Source organism: Mustela nigripes, chromosome 5 (genome assembly GCF_022355385.1).
Source record: "Mustela nigripes isolate SB6536 chromosome 5, MUSNIG.SB6536, whole genome shotgun sequence".
Lineage (NCBI taxonomy): Eukaryota > Metazoa > Chordata > Mammalia > Carnivora > Mustelidae > Mustela > Mustela nigripes.
This window is the reverse complement of record NC_081561.1, coordinates 32106172-32131663: the sequence shown is the minus strand read 5'-3', so window position 1 is coordinate 32131663 and position 25492 is coordinate 32106172. Positions and strand designations below refer to the sequence as shown.

At 38.8% G+C, this 25492-nt stretch overlaps 1 protein-coding gene across 2 annotated transcripts in view; it reads left to right on the top strand.

Moving 5' to 3' along the window:
• Positions 1-452: 452 nt before the first annotated feature.
• Positions 453-25492, top strand: part of ILRUN (inflammation and lipid regulator with UBA-like and NBR1-like domains) — a 91953-nt gene continuing 66913 nt past the window's right edge. Inside the window, exon 1 of one of the 2 annotated variants that reach the window (XM_059400064.1) lies at positions 453-816. In XM_059400064.1, the coding sequence (XP_059256047.1) occupies positions 659-816 (158 nt within the window). In that variant the 5' untranslated portion in view covers positions 453-658. The remainder of the gene's footprint in view (positions 817-25492) is intronic. The other variant, XM_059400063.1, reaches the window with a different exon arrangement.

Below are 25492 nucleotides of genomic sequence, written 5' to 3'. Positions count from 1 at the left end.
TTCCAGGGCGAGGGGCAAACCCCTGGCCAAGAAGACTGTGTCCTGCGTGCACTTTGATACTTGACCTTGCCCTAGTCTCTTTTCTTCCCAGACTTGTTATCTCACCTGCAAAATGGTGGAGTTGCTGTAAACGGAGTTCCCGGAGCCTCTCCCCAGACGCCGAGCTTTAACTCCTCCCCTTGAGTGTGGGGGCGGGGCGAGAAAAAGGTCAGGCCAGGAGTCACCCCCAACCACGGGGCGGTCCCTTCCCTTCTTCCCACTGCCCACCCCTTCGCTCCACCGCGGTGAGGTCACGCGGGGGACGTCACGGGGTTGTGACGCCACTGAGGGGCGGGGCTCCCGGAGAGGAAGGGGCGGGGTACAGGCGGGCGGCGCTTGCGCAGTGGGCGCGGCGCGGGAGGAGGCGGAGGCGGCGGCGAAGCTAGAGGCGGCGGCGGCGGAGGCGGCGGCGCTGGGGGGGGTGGGAGGGGGGGGAGCGAGAGTGAGTGAGTGGCTGAGTGAGTTTATCCCTATGAGGCGGTGAGAGGCCCGGGGCCTACCTCAAAGGAGTGGGGTCGCGGCGCCAGCTAGCAGCGGGCCCCCTCCCGGTCCCCGGGCCCGGCGGCGCGGCGGCGGCTCGGTTTTGAGGAGGCGGAGAAGCGGGTGTTCGGCCCCAGCCATGGAGGGCATGGACGTAGACCTGGACCCCGAGCTAATGCAGAAGTTCAGCTGCTTGGGCACCACCGACAAGGACGTGCTCATCTCCGAGTTCCAGCGGCTGCTCGGCTTCCAGCTCAACCCTGCCGGCTGCGCCTTCTTCCTGGACATGACCAACTGGTGAGCCGGCCCCGCCGCGCCAGCGCTGGGGCCCGCGGGGAAGGGAAGGGACACCCGAGCGCGGCGGCAGGGCGGGCCGGGCGGACACTCAGGGGCTCCCCCTTCTCCGGTCGTGGAGGGCGTGTGGGGGAGCCTCCAGGACATGGGAGAAATTTGGGAGCTGAGTAAGGCTAGAGAGGACGTACGAGGGGAATGGGGGGCCACGGAGTGCAGGAGGGGCGGAAGGGAGACTGGGGAGGGGCTCCTGAGGTTCCGCAGAGAATTGGGGGCCGAGGAACGTGGAAAGAGGGGAAAGACTTGAGTATCCAGGCATAGGGGTAGACCTGGGAGCAAGAGGTTGCGGTGTTGGTTAGGAGTAGTAAACAACACAGGAAATCTGAATTTGGGAGGTGGGAAAAAAGCTTGGGGTATGGAGTTAGGGTTGAGGAAAACAGGGATGAGGGGGCACTCTGGGAGAGAATTAGGTGTTATGGAAGAACCTGGGGGCACGGGAGAGACTGGGGAATTAGGACCTGGGAGATTGTGTGTGTGTGTGTGTGTGTTCATTCGAGGACAAATAGGGAAAAGGAAAAAAAATATTATGGGGGAGGACAAGTGAGTACGGTAAGAGAGATGACTTTCCGAAGAGTAGTGCCAGGCAGGAGTGGGATCCACTAACGGAGGACCGGGGAGTGCTAGACCTGCGGCAGGGTCTGGAAAACCCTTAGGAACAGTGAAGGAAAGGACATTATCTTGAAGGAGGGAACTTTCTGAGGGCCCTGGAGCCCTGGACTCCAGAAGGCCAGAATGGAGAAGGGCTTATCTGTTGTCTGGGATGTTTGGGAAAATGGAGAACTTGGCTTAGGCTGGGAACCAAGTTTTTTTTTTGGCTTGGAGTCTCCTTGTAGAATTGGGGCAGAAGACCATGGCACTTAGACTAAAGGAGTGTTTCTTGGCTTTGTATGTGTAGCGCTTGCTATTTTGATAAGCAGGGCTTCTCCTTGTTCTCTTAGGAGGGTGGTTGAGTTCACTTAGGGTGAGTGATAGAGACCATTAGACTTCCTTTGAAAGGATTTCAGGTGAAACAACTCATTTTTCGTTTGTCAGAAAGCCAGGGGGGATGAGTGCCCTTTGCTCTCAGTGTTTGGGCATTCAGTCCCTTGACATGTGGAATCTTGTTTCTCTTGGCATCACTTATACAACCAGTTTCCCCTTTATTCCATGTCCACTGAATGCCTCAGGCAATGCCAGAAAAAAAGAGGCGGTAAGCCTAGTCTTTATCCCATTCCTCTTCTAGTCCTGTCTGGAATGATGCTCATCTTATCATCTTACCTGTAGCTGTGGTCATGCCAAAGGTGATGTGTGATATTTTTTTTTTTTTGGAGCATCATTGGTAGGCCCTGTTATTTTATCTTTTTAAACTTCATTGTTATAGCAAGAGTAGAATTGAATTTCTAAATGTTTAGAAAACTTTTTGAGGCATTCAATGCAGGAGATAGTCTTTATAATTGAAGAAGCATTTGTGATCCCCACTTCTTATCTTTTATATCTGGGATTATCTAAGAGAGGGACTGCAGCCTACAGTAATTTTCAGAAGACCAACCTATGGTGTTTAAATAGTCCTTGGTAGGGGTTATTGGAAACACTGAGAACAGGTATTACACTAGTGAAATTTGGAAGTAAAGCCGTATCTTGAAGAGGGTTCTCTTGCCTGCCTACTTCCTACCCCCCAGGTCTTTTTCTTCCTTGTTTACACTAGTTTAGCATAGGAAACTTGGCATATTGTTGCTGCCAGTTTGGTAGGAAGGATCATTATTTCTCCCCACCCCCTTGTGAGTCGTACAATTTAAACCCTGCCCCTATATGTTTTTAGTTCTTTAGACTCAGTATTTATTAGTATAATTATGGCTACAGAACCAGTGTACTGAATTTTATATGTTTGAGGTGTGTTTGTTTAACATCTAAGATTGTTTGTTTTTAGGTGTTGTGAAAGGTGAGCATCTAAGATTGTTTGTTTTTAGGTGTTGTGAAAGGTGAGGCACAGTGTGGATAAGAAAAAAAAAACTTAAAAATTATAGTTGCATTATGGAAATTTTATTTGAAAAAATTTTTTAAAGATTTTATTTATTTATTTGACAGACAGAGATCACAAGTAGGCAGAGAGGCAGGCAGAGAGAGAAGGGGAAGCAGGCTTCCTGCTGAGCAGAGAGCCGGATGTGGGACTCGATCCCAGGACCCTGGGATCATGACCTGAGCCGAAAGCAGAGGCTTCAACCCACTGACCCACCCAGGCGCACCATTATTTGAATTTCTTAATGAAAAATTATTAACAGAGCAGCATGTATTCTAATGAGATGGCATCTTTGTATAAATCAAGGTGTGACACATTTCTAAGCAAAGCAGTGAGCCATTAAAAGATGGGTTCAGGGGCGCCTGGGTGGCTCAGTGGGTTAAGCCGCTGCCTTCGGCTCAGGTCATGATCTCAGGGTCCTGGGATCGAGTCCCACATCGGGCTCTCTGCTCAGCAGGGAGCCTGCTTCCTCCTCTCTCTCTCTCTGCCTACTTGTGATCTCTCTCTCTGTCGAATAAATAAATAAAATCTTTAAAAAAAAAAAAAAAAGATGGGTTCAGGTTTTAAAGCAGTTAGAAGTTAGTAACTGCTTAGGAATCCAGGCAATTAAGTGATAACTCAGCTTTAAGCTATAGTACCTCATTTTTTGGCTATAGAAGTCATACTCTTTATTTTTGATTATAAAATGAAAAATTGTTTTTGAACTGAAGGGAGTGAGGCTTGCTATTCTTTTCTTTCTAATGAAAGCAGTTAGCTCCAGTATTGTATTTTGATTCCTATTTTGACCTGGCTATACTTTGTCTTGTTAAATTTTTGTTTAGTTAAATCTAGTTAAAATAAATACAGTCATGCATGTGTGCTCGTCACAACATTTGTGTTAATATATAGAAATGTACTGTTTTTAAGTGTCATTTAAATGTCCAATTTTGTAAACTGTTGAGATTGTCCTAATACAGATTGGCAAAAATCTCAAATTGCTGTGATTAACCTGTTGAATTTGAGATGATTAACTTTACTATGACTTCGTAAGTGCCTGCTGTGGGTTTTAATAAATAATCACCATTCAGTTGTTTGATAACTGTTAGAAAATAATGTGGTAAATTAAAAATCATTATTTTAAAATGAAGGCCATAAATTTTCTAAAATGAAACTTGGGTTGGAAAGTTTTCAACTTTGGTTGAAACTTTGGTTGCTTTTATTTTCAAAAGTATTTTTTGTTGTCAGTAACAGACAACTTTTTAAGAAGCTGTTGAAGAACTGACTGAATTGAATGTTTTGGTCTTGAAATTATCTACCCTACATTTTTCCCTCAAGTCTTTAGCTTGTTGCACATTATGTAGATATTTCTATTTGTTTAATTTGGGATGAAGTATGTTTCAGTTTAAGCATTTTTGGAGTGTTTATACCTGAGCTGGCAGGCAGCCATCCTGCTGGAGATTGATGGAACTGCCTCTTAACAAAAGTAGTCAATTTTCAGTTCCTAAGTGAGTACATAAAGTGAATAAATGGTGTGCTGAAAAGACCTAGTATCTGCAGCCAACTGAAATGACTCGTAGATTACTAGAACTTTCTGCAGGTGGAATGTCTTGCAGAGACATTACTAGGCTGTGAATATAGAACCTGGAGTTCTGAAACTGGAAGCTGGCTTAAGAGATTCTCTAGTTCATTCCAGTTTTTCTTGAAGAATTGCATATAATCCTTCCCAGATAGCTTATTGTTGCATCCCTGAGGGTAGAGATTTGTGTGATACCTTATTATAGTGTTTTATTGCATTTCTAGTTAGAATTTTGTCAAAACTAAATCTCTCTTATTACAGTTTAAAACTTTTTCATTGCATATATCCTCCTTGGAGATGAAGACTAATAAACACCTTCCTTAAGAGGTCAGAAAGTTTCTGTTAATTCAAATCACTGAAGCTTTTTAACCATTTATAATTTAAGCACATTCAGTTTAGTGGTTTCTCATCCTTTAATGTAGCTAAATAGGTTGCTTTGTTTTAAGGGAGAACCAACATGATTCAGAGGAGAACTTCCATATGATTTTTTAAAAATTTAACATAAAACCATTTTAACCAATTTTAAGTGTACCGTTGATGTCACATAAGATTTTAAGTTCACTTCTGGCCCTCAAAATCATTTGCCTCATGTTTTTAAAGTGAGTTGTTCTTTAGCATTTGTGACAAGAAGCAAATAACACTTTTAGATTTTATTTTGATTCAATTTGATTTGATTTGATTGATTGTTAAAGTAGGCTCCATGCCCAACATAGGGCTTGAACTTAAGACCTCAGGATCGAGAATTGCATGCTCTAGCAGCTGAGCCAACCAGATGCCCCTAGATTTTATTTTATTTTTTAATACTTCTAGATTTTTAGAGGACGTTAACTTCGGAATTAATACTGGCCTTATTTTTGGTACAGGCATAAATACAATAGTTTTGACTAGCATATAGCCAGTGTTGACTGTTCATTTGGCTGGTACTTTGCAGTTGTGGTGTTGCAACATACTAGTTACCTGTAGGTGTCTTCAGGAAGTAGTGTGTATTTTTTGGAACATTACATGTGTCCATCGTGGGTGGAACAGATGTTTTCTAGAAAAGTAACTAGGGAAAAACATTTTTATACAGTCATGTCTTGTTGACTTTGTCAAGATTGTCAGAGGCACCGGACTAGATAAAATAAAGGTATATTTGACACAATGAAGCAAAATCAGAATCTAGATGTGAAAATAAGTTGTATCTCTTATTTCATGGTACCTCTACAGCCTAATCTTAATCCATTTCTCTTCACCTGCATGATACATCAGTTTCTGATCCAATCTCTGGTTTATATGCACGAGGCTAGGGCAAGTCCCTTTATAACAGATAAACCAAGATATTAGTATGGGGTTTCTGGACTATAATGTGTGCCAAGCAGCAGTTCTGGGAGGAGGGTAGGGAAGGATTGCATAACACTTAATGACAAGAGTGTTTTGCACTCTCTGACTTTTAAAAAAATGTTTGATTGATTGATTTAGAGGGCAAGAGTGGGAGAGAGGAAGATGGGGAAGGAGAGGGAGAGCATGGGGGGAGGGGCAAAGGGAGGGGAAGAGAGAGAATCTCAAGTAGACTCTCTGCTGAGCACATGGCTGCTCAACCCACTGGGCCACCCTAGTGTCCCATGCTCTGTGACATTTTTAAGAAGGTTGAGGGTTCTTGGTTTGGAGTTCTTCTTTTCCACCCTGTTCTTAACTTTCTGAGTGGCACATACAAGTTGAGACTCTGGGTATAATATAAAAAAGTTTATAAAGAGAGCATCTAGATTCATTTTAGTTTTAAAAGGAATGCAGTAAAAAGTACATTGTTGTGCTTTACAGACAGTGTTGCTGGGGGACTTGTCTCTGTTACAATGAGGGTGGATGGAGGTGGTTTCTTCACCATCTCTTATCTTCCTACTGCTTCCACAGAAAGTTTGTGTAGCACATAACGGCAAAAACTACCAACCAGACAGTATTTAAATCAATGTATTTTGGCTAGAGCCTTAGCAGGCAGTGTAATGCAAAAAGAAGACAGCCACTATTACAATTTGTGCTCTAAAAGGAGAAGAACGTGTCTGAAATGATCAGAGAAAAGTTTGGGGATAATGAGGAAACATTCAATTAGCAATACTAAATTAACTGAATAAAATTTCAGAACAAGTAGGGATGGACTGAATCAAATAGAACCAATGATTCACGAAGATTGAATGACTGCTCTGGGCAAGTTGTATTCTTAGAAGTTTTGAAATAATTAGGGGATTTGAATTGATGGAAAGGCAGTGTATTGTAGGTAGAGGATGTTTCCTGAGTGAAACCAGGAAAGAACAAGTGGAGCAGAGCCATCTAGGATCTTGGCTTGGCTAGAATGTGACAAATGGAATCAGGAATGACAAGACGTAGAGCTTATTTTACTTTTGTTTGGAATATTGTTGGTTTTTTAAAAATTGAGATGAAATCAGTGAAACATAAAATGAAACCATGATGAAGTGAACAATTCAGTGGCATTTAATGTATTCACAGTCTGGTAGCTGCCACCTATGTCCAGTGAAACATTTTCATCACCTCAGAAGGAAACCCTACACCTGTTAAAGCAGTTGCTCATCATTCCTTGGAAACCCAAGCCCTGGCAGCCACCCAGGTCCATTTTCTCCCCTTTGCCCTGACAACCGCCAGTCTGAATTCTTCCCTATGCATGTTCCTATTCCTGATATTTCATATGAAGGGAGTCATACAGTATTAGTCCTTTTGTGTCTAGTGTTTTTCAAGGTTCATCCATGTCGTATAGCATGTATCAGTACTTCAGTCCTTTTTATGGCTAAATAGTATTTCAGTGGATGTTCATACCACAATTTATCCATTCATCAGTTGACAGAGAGCCAACCCATTTCCAACTTCTGGCTATTGTGAAGAGTGCTGCTATGAAGATGCATGTGCATGTATCTGAGTACCTGTTTTTACTTCTTTTGGTTATATACCTAGGAGTTGAGTAGCTGGATTATACAGTAATTCTATGTTTAACTTTTTGAGGAACCATCAAACTATTTTCCATGGTGGTTGAATTATTTGATAATCCCCCCTAACAATGAACAAAGGTCTCTGTCCCAATTTCTCTTTCCCTTGCCAACCATTGTTATTTTCCTTTTTAAAAATTATAGCCATTCTTACACCTATGAAGTGGTACCTCATTATGATTTTGATTTATATTTTTCTAATTACTAATGATATTGAATGTCTTTTAATAAGCTTTTTAGGCATTTGTATACCTTCTTGGAGAGTGTTTATTCAAGTCCTTTGCTTTTTTTTTAGTTGGATTGTTTGTCCTTTCTTTTCCTTCAGTTGTAAGAGTTCTTTATATATTCTGGATACTAGATCCTTATATGTGATTTGCAAATATTACCTCCCATTCTGTAGATTATCTTTTCATTTTTCTTGATGATTTCCTTCAGTGCACAGTTTTATTTTGATGTGGTCCAGTTTATCTAATTTTTTTGTTGTTGCTTATGCCTTTTGCATTATATCTAATAATCCATTGCTAATCCAAGGTTGTGAAGATTCTTCTGTGTTTTCTTCTGAGAGTTTTACAGTTTCACTTCTTATATTTTGGTCACTGACTCATTTTGAGTTAATTTTTGTACGGGGTGTGAGGTAGGAGTCCAACTTAATCCTGTGTAGCTTAATTTTGATCATGTCAGATGCCCTGGAACTGGCTTCTCATTGACTCTGCATTATTTCCTTTACTTGTATTAAATACTATCTTTGGCTAAATGTAAAAATTAGACCAGAAAAGTGTGCAAGGTTTTCTTTCTTTCTTTTTTTTTTAAATTTTATTTATTTATTTGACAGACAGCAATCACAAGTAGTCAGAGAGGCAGGCAGAGAGAGAGGTGGAAGCAGGCTCCCTGCCAAGCAAAGAGCCCGAAGTGGGGCTCGATCCCAGGATCCTGGGATCATGACCTGAGCTGAAGGCAGAGGCTTTAATACATTTAGCTACCCAGGCGCCCCTGTGCAAGGTTTTCTGATGGGGGAAAGTATTATGGATGTTTTATTGGCACCCAAAACTAATTGTGTTTTTAAAAGGTCTGTCTGTCCTTTTCCTCATCTTACCAGCCAGCTTTTCTTTCTTTTTCTTTTCTTTTAATAGCTCCATTAGTCTCCTAGACGTTAGGCTTGAACTGAATTCTGTCCAATGCTCTCTTGTTCCTGGACACCTCAAATCATTTGCCAAAACCCATTCGTTTCCACTCTACTGTGTACTTCGCAGCTCTTTTCTCCATTCCCCTTGCTTCCACCTTAACAGGAATACTCTCTAAATTGGCTTTCTATACCAGGCTGTCTCCCTTCCAGCCCATTTTGTGGACTTACCACTACCAGATTAATCTTTCTAAAATCACAGCTTTGATCTGGGCCATTTTTTTCTTAAAAACCTTTAACAATAAAGGTTTTTAAGAATAATAAAGAATAGAGAGTTTAGCTTGACATTCTGGACCCTCTAAAGATTGGTTCTGATTTATCTGATTTATCTGCCTCTAACTTTCTGGCATATCTTTTTTTCTTTTTTTTTTAAGATTTTATTTATTTATTTGAGACAGAGAGTGAGAGAGAGTACATGCACAGTGAGGGGAGAGGCAGAGGGAGCAGGAGAAGCCAACCCCAGGCTGAGGTGGGAGGTATTTCTTCTGTACCTTTTAGAAAATTTTCGTGCCTATAGAATTTTGCACCCATATGTATGTGCACATATACTTAGAGAATTTTCTTTGTGCGTGCATGTGTATATTTTTTAACGGTGTTGTAATTTGAATAATTGTTCTTCCTATCTGGTATAGTGGATACCACAGCCCTTGTACTGAGTTAGTTGTCAAGATACTTGGAGAGGATCATCAAATAGGTATGTAGTTTTCTAAAAGTGCAGTGGTAGATTTGATCTCTTCAAATACCATAGAATTCCTTCACTGTATTGAGCAACTGTATTGAGAGTCTTCTCATCCATTAATTACATGTAATTATTAAAACTTTGTTTTGCTGTGTTAAGAGCAAAATGTGTTAACTAGTGAATTCGTCTGAATTTGCTTGTGAAATAATTGTCAGGGAACATATTTTATGAGTTAAACTTTTTAGGGACCCCAAACACGACTGAAACTCATGGAAAAGGTTTAATTCTTATTATAAAATCACCTTGTGCAGATGAAACTAATACACTTTTAACTTGTAAGGGTAATTGATTTTGCGAGTGGTTTTCTAATGATTTGTCAAAGTTAGTATATATCTTGGGAGGAGAGCAGTTTATTCCAAATATGGAACTTAGCCCCACTGAATTTACTGTGTACTAGATTTTAAAAGACTCACTTTAAAAAATGAACAGTTGTGGCGCCTCTGGTGACTCAGCCAGTTAAGCATCTGCCTTTTGCTCAGGTAATGATCCTAGCATCCTGGGATTGAGCCCTGCATCAGGCTCCCTGCTCAGCCGGAAGCCTGCTTCTCCCTGCCCTTCTGCCTGCCACTTCCCCTCCTTGTGCCCTTTCTCTCTGTCAAATAAGTACATAAAAAATCTTAAAAAAAAAAGAACAGTTGTGTTTTCTTATGTATAAGCCTTGGCTCTGTGAGTGTTTCCAGGGGTTCACACTTGTATTCTTGTGCTTGAGGTCAGTGATTCACAACCTATTGTGGAGCAAGAGCATACTACTCAATTGATTGAATGATACAGTGTCCTTCTAAAATACTTTCTGGTCAGCTTTTCTTTTTTTAAGATTTTATTTATTTGATGGAGAAAGAGGGTAGGGAGCAGCAGGCAGAGAAAGAGAGGGAGAAGCAGACTCCCCGTTGAGCAGGGAGCCTGATGTGGGGCTCCATCCCAGGGCCCCGAGATCATGACCTGAGCTGAAGGCAGGTGCTTAACTGACTGAGTCACCCAGGCACCCCAGCTTTCGTTTTCTAAAGTAAATTTTGCTTTTTAATTAAAAAAAAAGTACTTTGATAATAGGCTTTGGGAGAATAGAAATCACTGGCCTACAACTGGGAATCAGCTACCTTTACATTTTTTAAAATTTAAAAATAAAAACTATTTTATAATGACATAAAGTTTTATTATGACATAAATCATTGTAGATCAGCTAGAAAGTGCCAGTCAACAAAAAGAAAACAAAAATAAGCCACACTCACAGGAGCCAGAGGTAAATAATTTAAATCTTTTCATCTGTGTTTTTGTAATACATACTGTAATATGTGTACCTGTTTGCTTTACAAAAATGAAGTATTTGCTGTATTCTAGGTACTGTTTCAAGTGATTGTTTACTCTGTAATTTAATGTTCACAATCATTTTAGGAAATAAATACTGTTATCCTCATTTTACAGAAAAGGAAAAGAGGCTCAGTAAGGTTAAATAACTTGCTTAAGATTACATGGATAATAAGTGGTAGAAATAGGATTCACACGTAAGCAGTTTGGAACCAGAGCCTGTGCTCCTCATTGCTGTGTTTTATACACCATGTGGGTTGCTAGGGCTGCCATAACAAATTATCACAAACTGGTTGGTTTCGAACAAAAAGTTGTTCTCTTACAGTTCTGGAGGCTAGAAGTTTAAGTCAGGCCATCAGTGGGGCTGTGCTCCCTCCGATGGTTTCTAGAGAAGAACCCTCCCTTACCTCTTAGCTTCCAGTGGCATTTCTTGGGGTGCCTAGGCTTGTAGCTCTTTACTCCAATCTCTGCCTCAGTAGTCACATGGCCTCCTTCCTTGTGCGTGTGTCTCCCCAGGAGGACACCAGTCGGTTGGATTTCTGGCCCAGCCTAATCTGACATCTTCTGAACTAATTGGATCTGCAAAGACTATTTCCAAATAAGATCACTTTCTGGGGTTCTGGGTTTGTGTGAGTTTTGGTGGATACTCTTTAACTACTACACACACTACTTATAATCTGCTTTCACTTAAAATATGACTATTATATTTTTAATACAATTCTGAACTTTTAAAGGCTTCATAGTATTCCGTTACATGGATATAGAATAATTTAATAAACCTTTTTTGTTGGCTATCAGTGTTGCTTTTAATTTTTTATCACTATAAACTCAGAATATCCCTGTAGGTAAATCTTTGCTTATGTTCTTAATTATTTCCTTAGAATTTTTTCCTAGAATTAGATTGCTGGGCTAAAGATAAACATGGCTTTTAATGCTCTTAATATTTAATTGCCAAATTGTCTCTCTCGTAAAGGTCAGACTAATTTGTATTTCCACCACTACTGTGTGAGTAACTGTTCCTTTAATACTTCATCAATGCAGCATATTACAATCAAAAGAATTTTTTTCAGTTTTGTAGATTAAAAAAAGTGACTTGTTTTAATTAATATTTTGTCATTTCTAATGAGTACTTTTATGTCCTAAATGTGCATTTGTATTTCTTTTATGAATTGGCTGAACATGCCCTTTATCCATTTTTTTTTTTTTTTTTTTTTTTTTTGCTGCTCAGAAAGTGAGCTTTTTTGGAAAGGAAAATTTTTTTCCTGACTGTTAAAGTAGTAATACTGAATACAGAAAACCAGCAAATTCAGAAATGTTGAGGAAAGACAATAAAGAAATAAAGCCACTTGTAATACTACTCAGTTGTCAGTTTGTGTTCACATAAATGGATATATCAATATATATATGTATGATGTATTTTTAAGTTAAAATATAAGACGTAATGCTTTACAGCCTGCTTTTTCACTGAGCGTAGATATTTTGCTATGTCTGTTTTTCATGGCTGCTAGTATTCCATTACTTACTTTGTAACTTAGTTAAGCCATTTATTTATTTTTTTGTTGTTGTTTTTCACTATTACAAATGTGTGTCTGCTTGCCTAATTATTTCCTTCTCTATTAATGTTTTAAGAAATTGTGATGTATAGCTTATATGTTTATATTGGAGAAATTCTTAGAAGTGGAATTGCCAGCTCAAAGAAACGCCCTTTTGAAGGTTTTTGAACATTGACAGACTGCCTTCATGAAGTATGTAACAATTAATAATCTGAACAGTTACACATTAGAAAGCTTGCTTTCTGGGAATGATAATTTTTTTTTTTGCTGTATAGATTTATCTGATAGATAAAAGGCATTACATGTTTTAGTTTGCATTTCTTTGATTGCTTAGTGAAATCTTAAGTATTATGTGTTTGCATTGGCTATTTTATTAAAAGACTTATATTTTTATTTTGAAAAAGAAAAAGTATAACGAGGGGTGCCTGGGTGGCTCAGTGGGTTAAAGCCTCTGCCTTCAGCTCAGGTTATGTGGTCCTGGGATGAGCCCCACATCCGACTCTCTGCTCAGCAGGGAGCCTTCTTCCTCCTCTCTCTCTCTCTGCCTGTATCTCTGCCTACTTGTGATCTCTGTCAAATAAATAAATAAAATCTTAAAAAACAAAAAGTATAATGAACCCTGTGTACCCGTCATCCTGATTTCAGAGTCATTAATTTTTTGTCCCTTTAATAATTAATTAATTAATTGACAGAAAAAGAAAGAGTGAGAGAGGGAACACAAGCAGTGGGGGTGAGAGCCGGGAGCTGGATGTTGGGCTCTATCCCAGGACCCTGGGATCATGACCTGAGCCAAAGGCAGACACTTAACAACTGAGGGACCCAAGCACCCTTGTCTTGGTTTTTTTTCCCCCCAATCTTTTTTTTCTCACTGGAAGAACAGTATTTTACTTTTATTGTTTGTTTGTTTTTGATGGGGAGCATGCTAGAGGCCAGGAGGGAGAGTGAGAATCTTCAGCAGGCTCCACTCCCAGCTCAGAGGCCTAGGTGGGGCTTGATTTCACAACTCTGAGATCCTGACCTGAGCAGAAATCAAGAGTTGTTCCCTTAACCGATTGAGCCACCAGGCAACCCTCCAGTAAGGTTTATGCCACCCGGCACCCCTCCAGTAAGGTTTATGCCAGTTTGTGGTCAGTTCCCTCCCCCGCAACCAGGCAACCACCATTCTGCTGTCTGTCTCTCCTGAATTTGCATTTTCTGGATATTGTATGTAACTGTAAATGTGCAGCATGTAGCCCTTGTGGCTGGCTTCTTTTCCTGAGCATGCTGTTTTCGAGGTTTAGCTGCGTTGTAGCAGGGATCAGTTATGAAAATTCATTTTACAGTTTTATTGCTGAATCTTGTACATACATTAAAAAATAATCATTATTATGAACAACATAATTATTCAAATAGTACTGAAGTTTTCTCAGTGAAAGATAGGTTTTTTTGTAAGTCTAGGTTTTGTGTCTCTGTGAGAGATGGTATCTACTGTCAGTTTCCTGTGTACCTTCCCAGATGTTGTTCTACATAGTTTTAATACCTATAAATGTCCTTACTTTTTGATATCTTCGGCATTTAAAAAATTGATATGTGTGAGTTATATTTTGCGCATTTTTTCAGTTTTCTATTTTTTTACTTGTCAAAATTTTATTTTGTTACATAATTATAAAACTAATACAGGTTTCTGGTGAAAAGTTTAGATAGTATGTAAATCCCTGTGTTTTCCCTCTCTCAACTTATTCTCCGGAAGTGGCCATTACTCTGTTTTTTTCAGAGACACCTCATGCCTTTGTAAGCCTGTATTTGATCAGAGTGGTCACAGAGTCCATATGTATGCTAATGAGAAGTTATTGCTATACTTTTCTGTTCTACATACAGATTTAAATCCTTCCTCCTACAGCTTTTTTTTTTCCTGAAAAAGAACTGTCTTCTGTATATAGTTAAAAATCAATGAAAGTAGTTTTTTTTTTTTATATTATTTATTTATTTATTTATTTGACAGACAGAGATTACAAGTAGGCAGAGAGGCAGTCAGAGAGAGGAGGAAGCAGGCTCCCCGCTAAGCAGAGAGCTGGATGCAGGGCTGGATCCCAGAGTCCTGAGCCGAAGGCAGAGGCTTTAACCCACTGAGCCACCCAGGCACCCCGAAAGTAGTTCTTGATAGATGTCTTTCGGTCTTAAATGTTAGGTCTTATTGGGAAATTTTCTCCACAGTGCTTTAAAACAAACTTTGATACATTGTCAAGTATGTCATTTCAGATCAATCATCTACTTCAGCTGCCAAGAGTCTTTCTAACTGGGAGAGCATGATCTGTAGATGCAGATTTTTTAACTGGGAGAGCATGATCAGTAGATCACTGGTGTAGGAGAGGAGTCTCATCTCCTCCCCCATATGTACACACATGCAAATGGAGTCATACTATACGTATTGTTCCCAGATTAGTTTAACTTCACAGAATGCTGTGGACATCACTTCTTTTAATGGGTGCGTGGTATTTATTTCATTGTGGCTGACTATATTTTATTTAAATATATACTTGTTGATGGACAGCTAGTTTCCAGGTATTTGCTTTTATAAAGCTGCTGTGGTACAGGTATGTTTATATACTTGTAAGTACAGTTCTAGAAGTGGAATTGCTGGGGTTGGGTACATGGGCAATTTAAATTTTGATAGGTAATATCAAATTCACTTCAAAAATATTGTAACAAATTTATTTTTACTATCAGTGTATAAGAGTGCTTGTTTTGCCACACACTTTTATCAGCCCAAGAATGATCTTTGTCCTTACATTGATGCTGGTTTGATAGGTTAAAAATGTATTCATTTTAATTTAATTGCTTTAATTATGAATGAGGTAGAACATCTTCCTTTATCTTTATTGACTATTTGTGATCTTCCCCAGATTTATTGAGGCGTTATTTACTTTTTTATGACTTACTAGCGTTTTCCTATCTACCTCAATGGGATTGTTATTCTTTCTCTAATTGATTTGAGTTGTTTGCATATTAAGGAAATGAGCGTCTCGCTAAATACTTGCCTTTCCTCTAGTTTGTCTTTTAACTAGTTTTATAACATTTTTTCACTTTGTGAATTTTTACGAAGTTGAAACCAGCAGTCTTTTTTGATTTCTGCTTTTGGTTTCATGCTTAGAAGTCTTTTCCCCACATAATTGTTACGTAATTATTATTTACCTCTGTTTTCTTTATCATTGCAAAATTTCATGTGAACCTTTTATATAGTTGAAATACATTTGGCAGTGTGATGGAAGGTCGGTATCTAACAGGTTTTTCAGATGATTCATTTTTCCCATTTTTGAGAAATTCATGTCCCTTCCAAGATTTGAAATGCTATCTTTATCATGTATTAAATGCATATATATATGTGGGCTTATTTTTGCACTTTTTCCTTTGTTGTATTGGTATTTATGTCCAGTTTTCCAGGGTTGAATAAAAGTTTTAAGGTTTACTTAAAAGGTATTTTTGAGGGCAAGTACATTTTCTTTTTATAATTTAATTTTCCTTTTATCTAAGTTATAAATACACATAGTTTCTATAAGTAAAGTAGTTCTGCAGGGATTCTAGACCCCTTTTTCCTTCTTTCATTCCCCAGAATCAGTCTTTTTCAATTCTTCCAGCTGATTTTGAGGTTTTGTTTCTCTGCTGGTTTATTCCACACCCCCCCCCCCAATCCCCCAGTTTTAACCATTACCTGTTGATTCCCTACTGGGAGATGAGGATTTCTTTCTTTGATAGCCAGTTCAAAGCTCTTCTGTATGACCTTTGGCAAATTATTTCCCTCTGTGTGCATTCGTTTTCTCATATATAAGGACAATATCTGTTTTTATCTGATGATTAGATAAATTAATGAGTGTAAACATTTAAAGCTGTGCCTGGCACATGGAAGTTGTTGGCTTCACTCACCCTATCTCCCATTCTCCTTCTTTAATCATTTGTAATTTGTTTAAGTCAGTTTTTAGTGTTTATGTTGTTTTAACTGTTTAAATGCTTATTGACAGTTGAGCTATTAGTACATTTAGATTCATTTTCCTTTTCTGTACAATCTTTTGCTGCCCCAAGGGCAATACTTCTGTTAACTCTTGGTTTGCTCAGTCTTTTAGATATTTTTTCCCTAAGTTACCCTCAAAGCTCTTACCAACTGTGAATTCCTTCTTAGTAAGTTCAGACAGTGTTATATCAGTTTTGCCTTTTTGAAGAAGTTTCTTGCAGAGCATTTGACTTCCTCTGATCTGGACTGTTTGGGCTCTGGGTGTGCTGCACAGCTCTTACACCCCGGGGACCCTGGGGATTTCTTTCACACTTCTCCTACTCCCCACCCTTTGTTGGAAACCTTATTTCCTGGACCCCATTTTTTAAAACTTACTGAGAGTGCAGAGGAGATAAAACTTGAAGACTTTTGTATTCTGAAACTATATTTTACTCTGATGCTTCATTGATATCCCAGTTTTGGTTAGATAGCAATTTTAAGGTTGGAAATACTTTTCTTGGAATTTTGAAGGCACTGCTCCTTAGTCTTCTGTTTCTCAGTAGAAATGTTGTTCTGATTCTTTGTTCTTTGTATGAATCCCGTCTTTTCCGTCTCTGGAAGCTTTTGATAACTTTGCTGTGTCCTTGGTATATTCTAAGTTTGATGGTGACACATCTCAGCATGTATTTTCTTACCTTGTGCTTCACTTTGGGGAGCCCTTTCCGTCTGGATATTGCCCTCTTGTTCTTGGGAGAGTTCTTGAATTAATCCTTTGATTGCCTCCCCTTCATTGTCTGTGTTCTCTTTTCTTAGATCTCCTGTTTTTTAGGTATTGGACCTTCTGGTCTGGTTCTCTGTCTTTTTCTCTTTTCAGCTTTTGACTTTTTTTTTTTTTTTTTTGCTCTGCTTTCTGGGAGATCTCAGTGTTGTTTTCTTCAAGTTTCCATTTCTTGCTATAGTCCTTTTCTTTCATATTCAATACTTTACCTTAGGTATTTGGTTGTTTTTGGCTGTCTACTCCTATTTAAAAGTAGGACACAGAAAGTGGATTGGAGGCTGTGGACTTGATTGGAGGCTGTAGTTTTGTTTAGTGAGAGCTTTAAAAAGCCCCACCTGTTTCCTCCAGGGTGAGGCATTCACCAGCCTTCATATGCAGTGTTTAGACAGTTCTAACATTTGGGTTTAGGCAAATACATTTTTTTTTTTTTTAATCTGGATCTTCACCTTCACTTGTAGGGTACCCACTGCTGTTAATTCCTGAAATTTTGGGAATCCTCATTTTCAGTCGGGTTCTTCTCTCCTTTTCCCCACTGCTGGCTGGGGATTCAGCTTTCTCAGGTTGGCTCCATCATTTACCACTTACTTATCTGTCTACCTTCCAGGGCCCCAAATGTTGCTTCCTCACTTGATCACTTTATTCTTTTGAATTTATGATCCCCTCCCAATTTGTCTTCTTTTGTCGTAGACTGGTTTATAAACACCAGAAATTTATTTCTCAGAAGGTCTAGAGGCTGGGAAGTCCCACATCACGGTGCCAGCAGATTTGGTGTCTAGTGAGGGCCTGATCCTGGTTTGTAGATGGCTGACTTCACATTGAAACACCACATGGTGGAAGGGGAGGGAGATCTCTCTAATCCTATTCATGAGGATTCTACCCTTATGACCTAATCACTTCCAGAATCTCCACCTCCTAATACCGGTCACATTGGAGGTTAGGTTTCAACATCTGACTTTTGGGAGGCGCAAACATTCTTTCAACCTGGAGCATCATACATGTATTTTAGGAGGGTTTTGGGGGGAGACCTGAGGCTAGTGCATGCATTTTTAAATTGGAAGCTGAAAGGGAAGCATTGGATTTACATCTTAACTTTATTTTGCCTTTCCATTCTTACTATGATTTATGGGATTGTTGGGATATGATATAAAATTTTCAGCATGCTAATTGATCAAGTTGTGATGATGTTATATACAGATAGCTTTCCTTTGCTGAAATGGAACTGTTTTATCTGAAGGATGAAGAACAGATTATTAATGGTTCTCTTTGGCTATTCTCAGTTGGTTTTTATTTTCTTTTTTTACACTTTATTAATCTTTCATTTTCATTGTAATTCTTAAATATTCTACAATAAATATGCATTGCTTGTGCAATTAGGAAGAAATAACACCTAAATTAAGAATTGTTAAATCCGGGACGCCTGGGTGGCTCAGTGGGTTAAAGCCTCTGCCTTCGGCTCAGGTCATGATCCCAGGGTCCCGCATCGGGGAGCCTGCTTCCTCCTCTCTCTGCCTGCCTCTCTGCCTCCTTATGATTTCTGTCTATCAAATAAATAAATAAATCTTTAAAAAAAAAAAAAAAGAATTGTTAAATCCTTGATAAAAATTGGCCCTAGATTCCAGAGTGTTGTGCTCTTCTTTTATTTAATCCTCAATCTTTCACAGTGATGTTACGCATATCCTCTACCTCCTCTACCCCTTTGGGGGTGGGGGGAGTGTTTTACAGAGCTCATTCTGATTTATCCCCCCAACTTCTTTTGTTTTTTATTTATTTATTTGAGGAAGAGAGAGACACAGTGAGAGAGGGAACACAAGCAGGGGGTGTGGGAGGGAGAAGCAGGCTTCCCATGAAGCAGGGAGCCCGATGTGGGGCTTGATCCCAGGACTCCGGGATCATGACCTGAGCTGAAGGCAGATGCTTAATGACTGAGCTACCCAGGTGCCCCTGTCCCCCAGCTTTTTATTTTGAAGTATTTAAAAACTATGGAAGAATTGAAGAAGACTTGAAGAAGAGTTGAAGACTAACACATGAATACCTATATAATTGCCATTTTTACCATATCTGCTTTTTTTTTTAATATTTTATTTACTTGACAGAGAGATCACAAGTAGGCAGAGAGGCAGGCAGAGAGGTAGGCGGAAGCAGTCTCCCCACTGAGCAGAGAGCCTGATGTGGGGCTCGATCCCAAGATGATGAGATCATGACCTGAACTGAAGGCAGAGGCTTTAATCCACTGAGCCACTGAGCCACCCAGGCGCTTTATTTTTAAATATTTCTGCTTTATTTTTAAGCACCTTTACTGAAGCATAATTTACATATTATAAATTAACCCATTTTAAAAAATGGATAGTTTATTTTTAGTAAGAATTGAGCAACCATCACTATAATCCAGTTGTATATTTTCATCACTTCAGTAAGATTTCTTCTGTATGTTTACTGGTTTTTTTATTTTTAAGTAATCTGTACACCCTACATCAAACTTGAACCTACAACCCTGAGATCAAGAATCATAAGCTTCAGCAGCTGAGCCAGCCAGGTGCCCCTGCCAGTTTACTGTTAATCCCCATTACACCCTCCAACCTCATGCAGCCGCTGATCTTTTTTTTTTTTTTTTTAATCTCTAAGTAGTTATTTTTCTCTACTTTTTATATCAACAGACTCATATAATATGTGGTCTTTTGTATCTTTTTTTTTTTTTTTTACTTAGCATAATGTTTGTGAGGCATCTATTTATGTATCAGTATTTCCATAATCTTTGTGGCTGAGTGGTATTCCATTGAATAGATGTTTAGCATTTTGTTTATCCATTTACTAGTAGGTGGACATTTGGATTGTTTCTATTTTTTGGTTACTATGAATAAAATTGCTGTGGACATTCTCAGGAAGATTGTGTGGATGTGTTTTACTTTCTTTTGAGTAGATACTTAGGAATGGATTGCTATTTTGTATTTAACTTTTTATGCAACTGCCCAACTCTTTTCCAGAGTAACTACCATTTATATTCCCACCAGCAATATATGAAAAGTCTGTGTATGGATTTATACACTTTTGTTTTTTTCTGGAACCATTTGAGATAAAATGCAGACAGCATGACATTTTACCCCTTGGTCCTTCTGCAAATATCTCCTAAGAACAATGGCATCATCCTACATTACTGCAATATTTTCGTCCCTCTCTAGGAATTTAGCACGGAAACAATAGTATTACCCAATATATATATTCCAGATCTAGATTTTCCTATTTCTTCCCCAAATGCTCTTTATAACGTGGGGTTTTTCTGTTGTGGGTTTTTTTGTTGTTGTTGTGTTGTGTTTTGCTTTTGTTTTTAAATCCAGAATCTTCTCAGACTTCTCAAATTACATTTGGTTGTCATGTGTCTTTAGTTGCCTTCAGTCTAGAGCAAGTTTCCCTCACCTTTGTCATTTGGATGTTTTATGACATTGACATTTTTTAAGAGTTCAGCCCATTTGCCCTCTAGAGTGTCCTGATGATTAGTCTGATTGTTGATGAGTCTGATTGCTTCCTCATAGTTCGGATCAGGTTAAATGTTGTTGTTGTTAGAAATAATACATGGGTGATTCTCTGTCTTCTGTTGTATCACATTCGGAGGCATATGCTGTTAGTTTTTGTCCTATTATTATGCTGAATTTGAGTATTTAGTTATGATAGTGTCTACCTCTTTTTTTTCCTTTGTAATTAATAAGTAATCTGAGAGACTGAGAATATCCTTCCCTCCAGCACTGTTTCTCCCAACTGTGTTAGTATCCATAGATGATTCCTGCTCTGAGTTGTTTGGTTACAAAAAGGTAATTTTCTAATTCTTTTGTTCCTTCATTTGTTGGTTGGCAAGTCTTTTGTAAAGATATTGCTGATTTTTAAGTGGAATTTACCAGATTAAAATCATAAAGGATTTTATGCTGAAAGAAGAAAATTTTTGGTTATTTTTTAGTATATCTTAATAGTGTGCCATGAAGTGTATTTGCTTTACCCTCAGCCACAGAAGATCCAGAGAAAAGGTGCTAGAGAGAGAGAGATCCCCTTGACTTTTGTAAAGCTAGAAATATAAAAGTTCCTTCCGTGTTTCCATTATTTTGGTGTGTTTGCTTGCTTTTCTCTCTTTGAGAGACCACTCTTTTTTAGGAAGAATCAGAAAAAGCTACAGAAAATTTTTTTCCCTGTGTTTTTATTAGTTTTTCTTTGTGAACCAAATCAGGTAGGTTTTTCTCTTCTGTTTTTTTGTTTGTTTGTTTGTTTGTTTGTTTGTTTTAAAAGATTTTATTTATTTATTTAACAGAGATCACAAGTAGGCAGAGAAACAGGCAGAAAGAGATGAGGAAGCAGGCTCCCTGCTGAGCAGAGAGCCCGATGCGGGGCTCGATCCCAGGACCCTGGGATCATGACCTGGGCTGAAGGCAGAGGCTTTAACCCACTGAGCCACCCAGGCGCCCCTGTTTTGTTTTTTTGATGGTTTTGTGTGTGGTTTTTTTTTTTTTTTTTTTGGTAGTCATCTAACTGGTGGCAAGTATGCAGTGTCATAAGTAACTATTTTATTTTTTTAAAAGATTTTATTTATCTGAGAGAGAGAGGAGATCACAAGCAGAGGGGAGGGGTAGAGGGAGAAGCAGACTCCCCCCATTGAGCAGGGAGCCCAATGCAGGGCTTGGTCCCGGTGTCCTGGGCTCTTGATCCTAGCAGAAGGCAAATGCTTAACCAACTGAGCCACCCAGGTACCCCAATTAGCTATTTTAAAAAATCCTTTTCTTTTGTAATGTATAAGAATCGCCATAGTTGGATGAGCTGTCTAGGCCTGACTACTTCTCGTCTGTAGCTAGTTGCCTAGAGCATGAAAACATTAACAGAATATGTGAGATTGTTTTCAAGTGTCCTATGATTTTATTTATTTATTTATTTATTTTTTTGGCTTTTTAAAAAGTTTTGGATGCTTTATTGTCCTAGGACTTTTAAAGGAACTTGTCTTTAAATGTTGTCTTCCTTGTGTGTTCTCAGTGATTGGTTACTGAAAAATGGCAGCAATCTCTTACATATTTATACTGTCATTTTATTATTGTATAAAAGAAAAAGGGGCTTGGTCTTTTTAGGTTTGTGAGTTATCATAAAATCTGCCTTTATTACATTTCTCCAAGTTCCATCTAACTTAATATAATCTACTAGCTGTTGAAATATGTAAGTAAGCTTTTTAAAGGTACCTATCTCATACGTACCAGAGAGTAGCCAAATATAGCCATAGAGATGGGTTGGCTGAAGAAAGAGTAGAGTTGGCATTAATGCTGTGTAGCATTATTTGGTGGTGATGATAACATTGCATTGGCTTTATCATATTACATAGAACTTAGTCAAGGTTTATTTACTTTTTTGTTCTTACAGGAGAAAATAAGATGATAACATAAGGGCTTTAAATTCTCTCTTAGGTATGTGCCGTAGTATGTATTTTTGGAGATGAGGTACTTTTAAAAGATGACTTTTATATTATCTCCAAAGGATGGCATGGTCAGCCTTCTTCTTTAGAGGAGATGAAACTGAAGAGGCTTTGAATCTGGCCCCAGTAGTGTGCCATGGAGAAATCTCAAAGGCAAGAGCATTTTAATCAATGGTGTATATAAAAGGTGTGTGGTATTTCTTTTCAAAGTCCATGCATTTTCCTCTGTATGTGGAAACAGCAGCTAGACTTGGAGAATGGAGACTGGAGTGTTTGTTTACAACTTAGCCTTTAGCCACTTTGTCCTTTTTTTAATTTTTTTTTTTTTAAGATTTTATTTATTTATTTGTAAGAGAGAGAGAGTGAGAGCGAGCACAGGCAGACAGAGTGGAAGGCAGAGTCAGAGGGAGAAGCAGGCTCCCTGAGGAGCAAGGAGCCCGATGTGGGACTTGATCCCAGGACGCTGGGATCATGACCTGAGCCGAAGGCAGCTGCTTAACCAACTGAGCCACCAAAGGCGTCCCTGTCCTTTTTTTAAAATAAAAATCCCTCAAAGTTTCTTGTTACTTCTCTGACTAAGCTGCAAGATAGAACACATATGACCACTGCTGGCTTGTGTAAGTTTCCTGTTAGGTAAACATACTCTTGAAAATCATACTTAATTATAGATTTACCTGATCACTTCATAACTGCTACTTAAAATTATGTCCCAAAGAAAGTTTCATGAATAACAATAAACCACAGATGTTTTGTTTATGAAGATAGCTTTGTTTGAATCACATTTTCTGTTTGGCATTCTGGGACATTTTTGATATTGTGCATTTTCATGTCTCCTTTGGGCCGTTGTTCTAGTTAGTGTCTTCAATAATTTCATTTAGTTATTGTTTACCTTTTCAGGAGCTATTCAATAGACTGTTAAATTGGGGACCAGAAAAATGAGAGTTATTCCTAAATACTCATCTCTAATGAGTAATTGAGTTCTTGAAAGCGGAGTTGTGATGAAGGAAATGACTCAGTACCTTTTTAATTGTGATCTTTCTTTAGTTTGCTTTCATATTCATAGTTTTTTCCTTTTATGATGAATAATTTCAAATACAAGTAAAGGAGAAAGAATAATAAAACAAATAGCCAACCATTCATAGTTTTTTTCTGCTGTAATAAATTACCACAAACTTAGTAGTTTAAAAAAATACCAACTTGGGGAAAAAAATACCAACTTGGGGCACCTGGGTGGCTCAGTGGGTTAAAGCCTCTGCCTTCGGCTAGGGTCATGATCCCAGGGTCCTAGGATCGAGCCCCGCGTCGGGCTCCCTGCTCAGCAGGGAGCCTGCTTCCTCCTCTCTCTCTGCCTGCTTCTCTGCCTACTTGTGGTCTCCATCTCTCAAATAAATAAAAAAAAATCTTTAAAAAAAAAAAAAAGAAAAAAATTTTATTTATGGTTCCTCAGAGGAGGAACTGTGCTCTTGCTGGAGAATCCATTTTGTTGCCTTTTCCCACTTCCAGAGGCCACGTGCATTCCTTGGCTTATGGCCTCGTTATTCCATCTTTAAAGCTAGCATGCTGTGTGAGCCCTCATGTGGTGATCTTCCTGGTTCTTTCTTCCAGTTCCCTCAGACTACTCTTAGAGAAGTGATTACATTGAGTTCCCCTGGATAACCCAGGATAATTTCCCCATTTTCAGGCCAGCTCATTAGCAGCCTTAATTTATGTACCCTAACATTTACATATTATGGAGGAGTCGGGCATTATGGGCATTAGAACACTGATGAAAGTGTTCTAAAACATGGTGATTGGTTTACAGTCAACTTTACTTTAATTTTAACCTTTACTTTTAACTTTTACCTTTACTTTTTTACTTTAACTTTTAACTCTAACTTTACTAAAAAATCATTACATGGTACAGTTGAAATGGGTAAATTTTATGCTATGTAAATTATATTTTAATAAAGTTGTTTTTTAACCTTTAGATGTTCTCTCTCTCTCTCTTTTTTTTTTAAAGATTTTATTTATTTGACGGAAAGAGAGAGCATGCACAAGCAGGGGGAGTGGCAGGGAGAGGGAGAAGCAAGCAGGCTTCCTGTGGAGTAGGGAGACCAATGTGGGGCTCAATCCCAGGACCCTAGGATCTTGACCTGAGCCTAAGGCAGATGCTTAACTGACTAAGCCACCCAGGCACTCCTAGATGTTCTCTTTTGGTTTTAGAAGTCCACATTTCTTAATGAAACAAATTGGTCACATCCTAATTAATTTTTTTTAACTGTGGTAAAGTACACATAAAATACACCATAGTAATCATTTTTAAGTATACAATTCAGTAGTGTTAAGCATGTCAGAACTTTTTCATCTTGCAAAACTGAAACTCTGTACTCATTAAACAGTAACTCTCCATTTCCCCTTTCCTTTAGCCCCTGTTAGTCATCTTTCTACTTTCTGCTTTTGTGAATCTGACTGCTCTAGGTACCTCATATAAGTGGAATGATACAGTACTTGTTTGTGTGTGTGTGTTGTGTGATGGCTTATTTCACTTGGCATAATGTCTTCAAAGTTCATCCATGTTTTAGAATGTAACATGTTCCTTTTTAAGACTGAATAATATTCCATTGTATGCATATACCATTTTTATTCACCCATTCACCTGTTGATGGACACTTGGGTTGCCTTTGCCTTTTGGCTATTATGAATAATGCTCTGAATATTGATGTGCACATAACTCTTTGAGATTCTGCTTTCAGTTCTTTTGGATATATACCCAAACGTGGGATTACTGGATCTGAGTTAAGTTTTTTTTTTTTTTTAAGATTTTATTTATTTATTTGACAGAGAGAGATCTATCACAAGTAGGCAGAGAGGCAGGGCTCTGGGAGAGGGGGAAGCAGGCTCCCTGCCAAGCAGAGAACCTGATGTAGGGCTCGATCCCAGAACCCTGAGATCATGACGTGAGCTGAAGGCAGAGGCTTAACCCACTGAGCCACCCAAGTGCCCCCTGAGTTAAGTTTTAATTTTATCTTTCCAGTTCCTTTTCTGCCTCTTGTAACTGACTTTGCACCACACATACGGACTATCCCTGGACACACAGTGTAATTTTTTTTTTTTTAAGATTTTATTTATTTATTTGACAGAGAGAGATCACAAGTAGGCAGAGAGACAGGCAG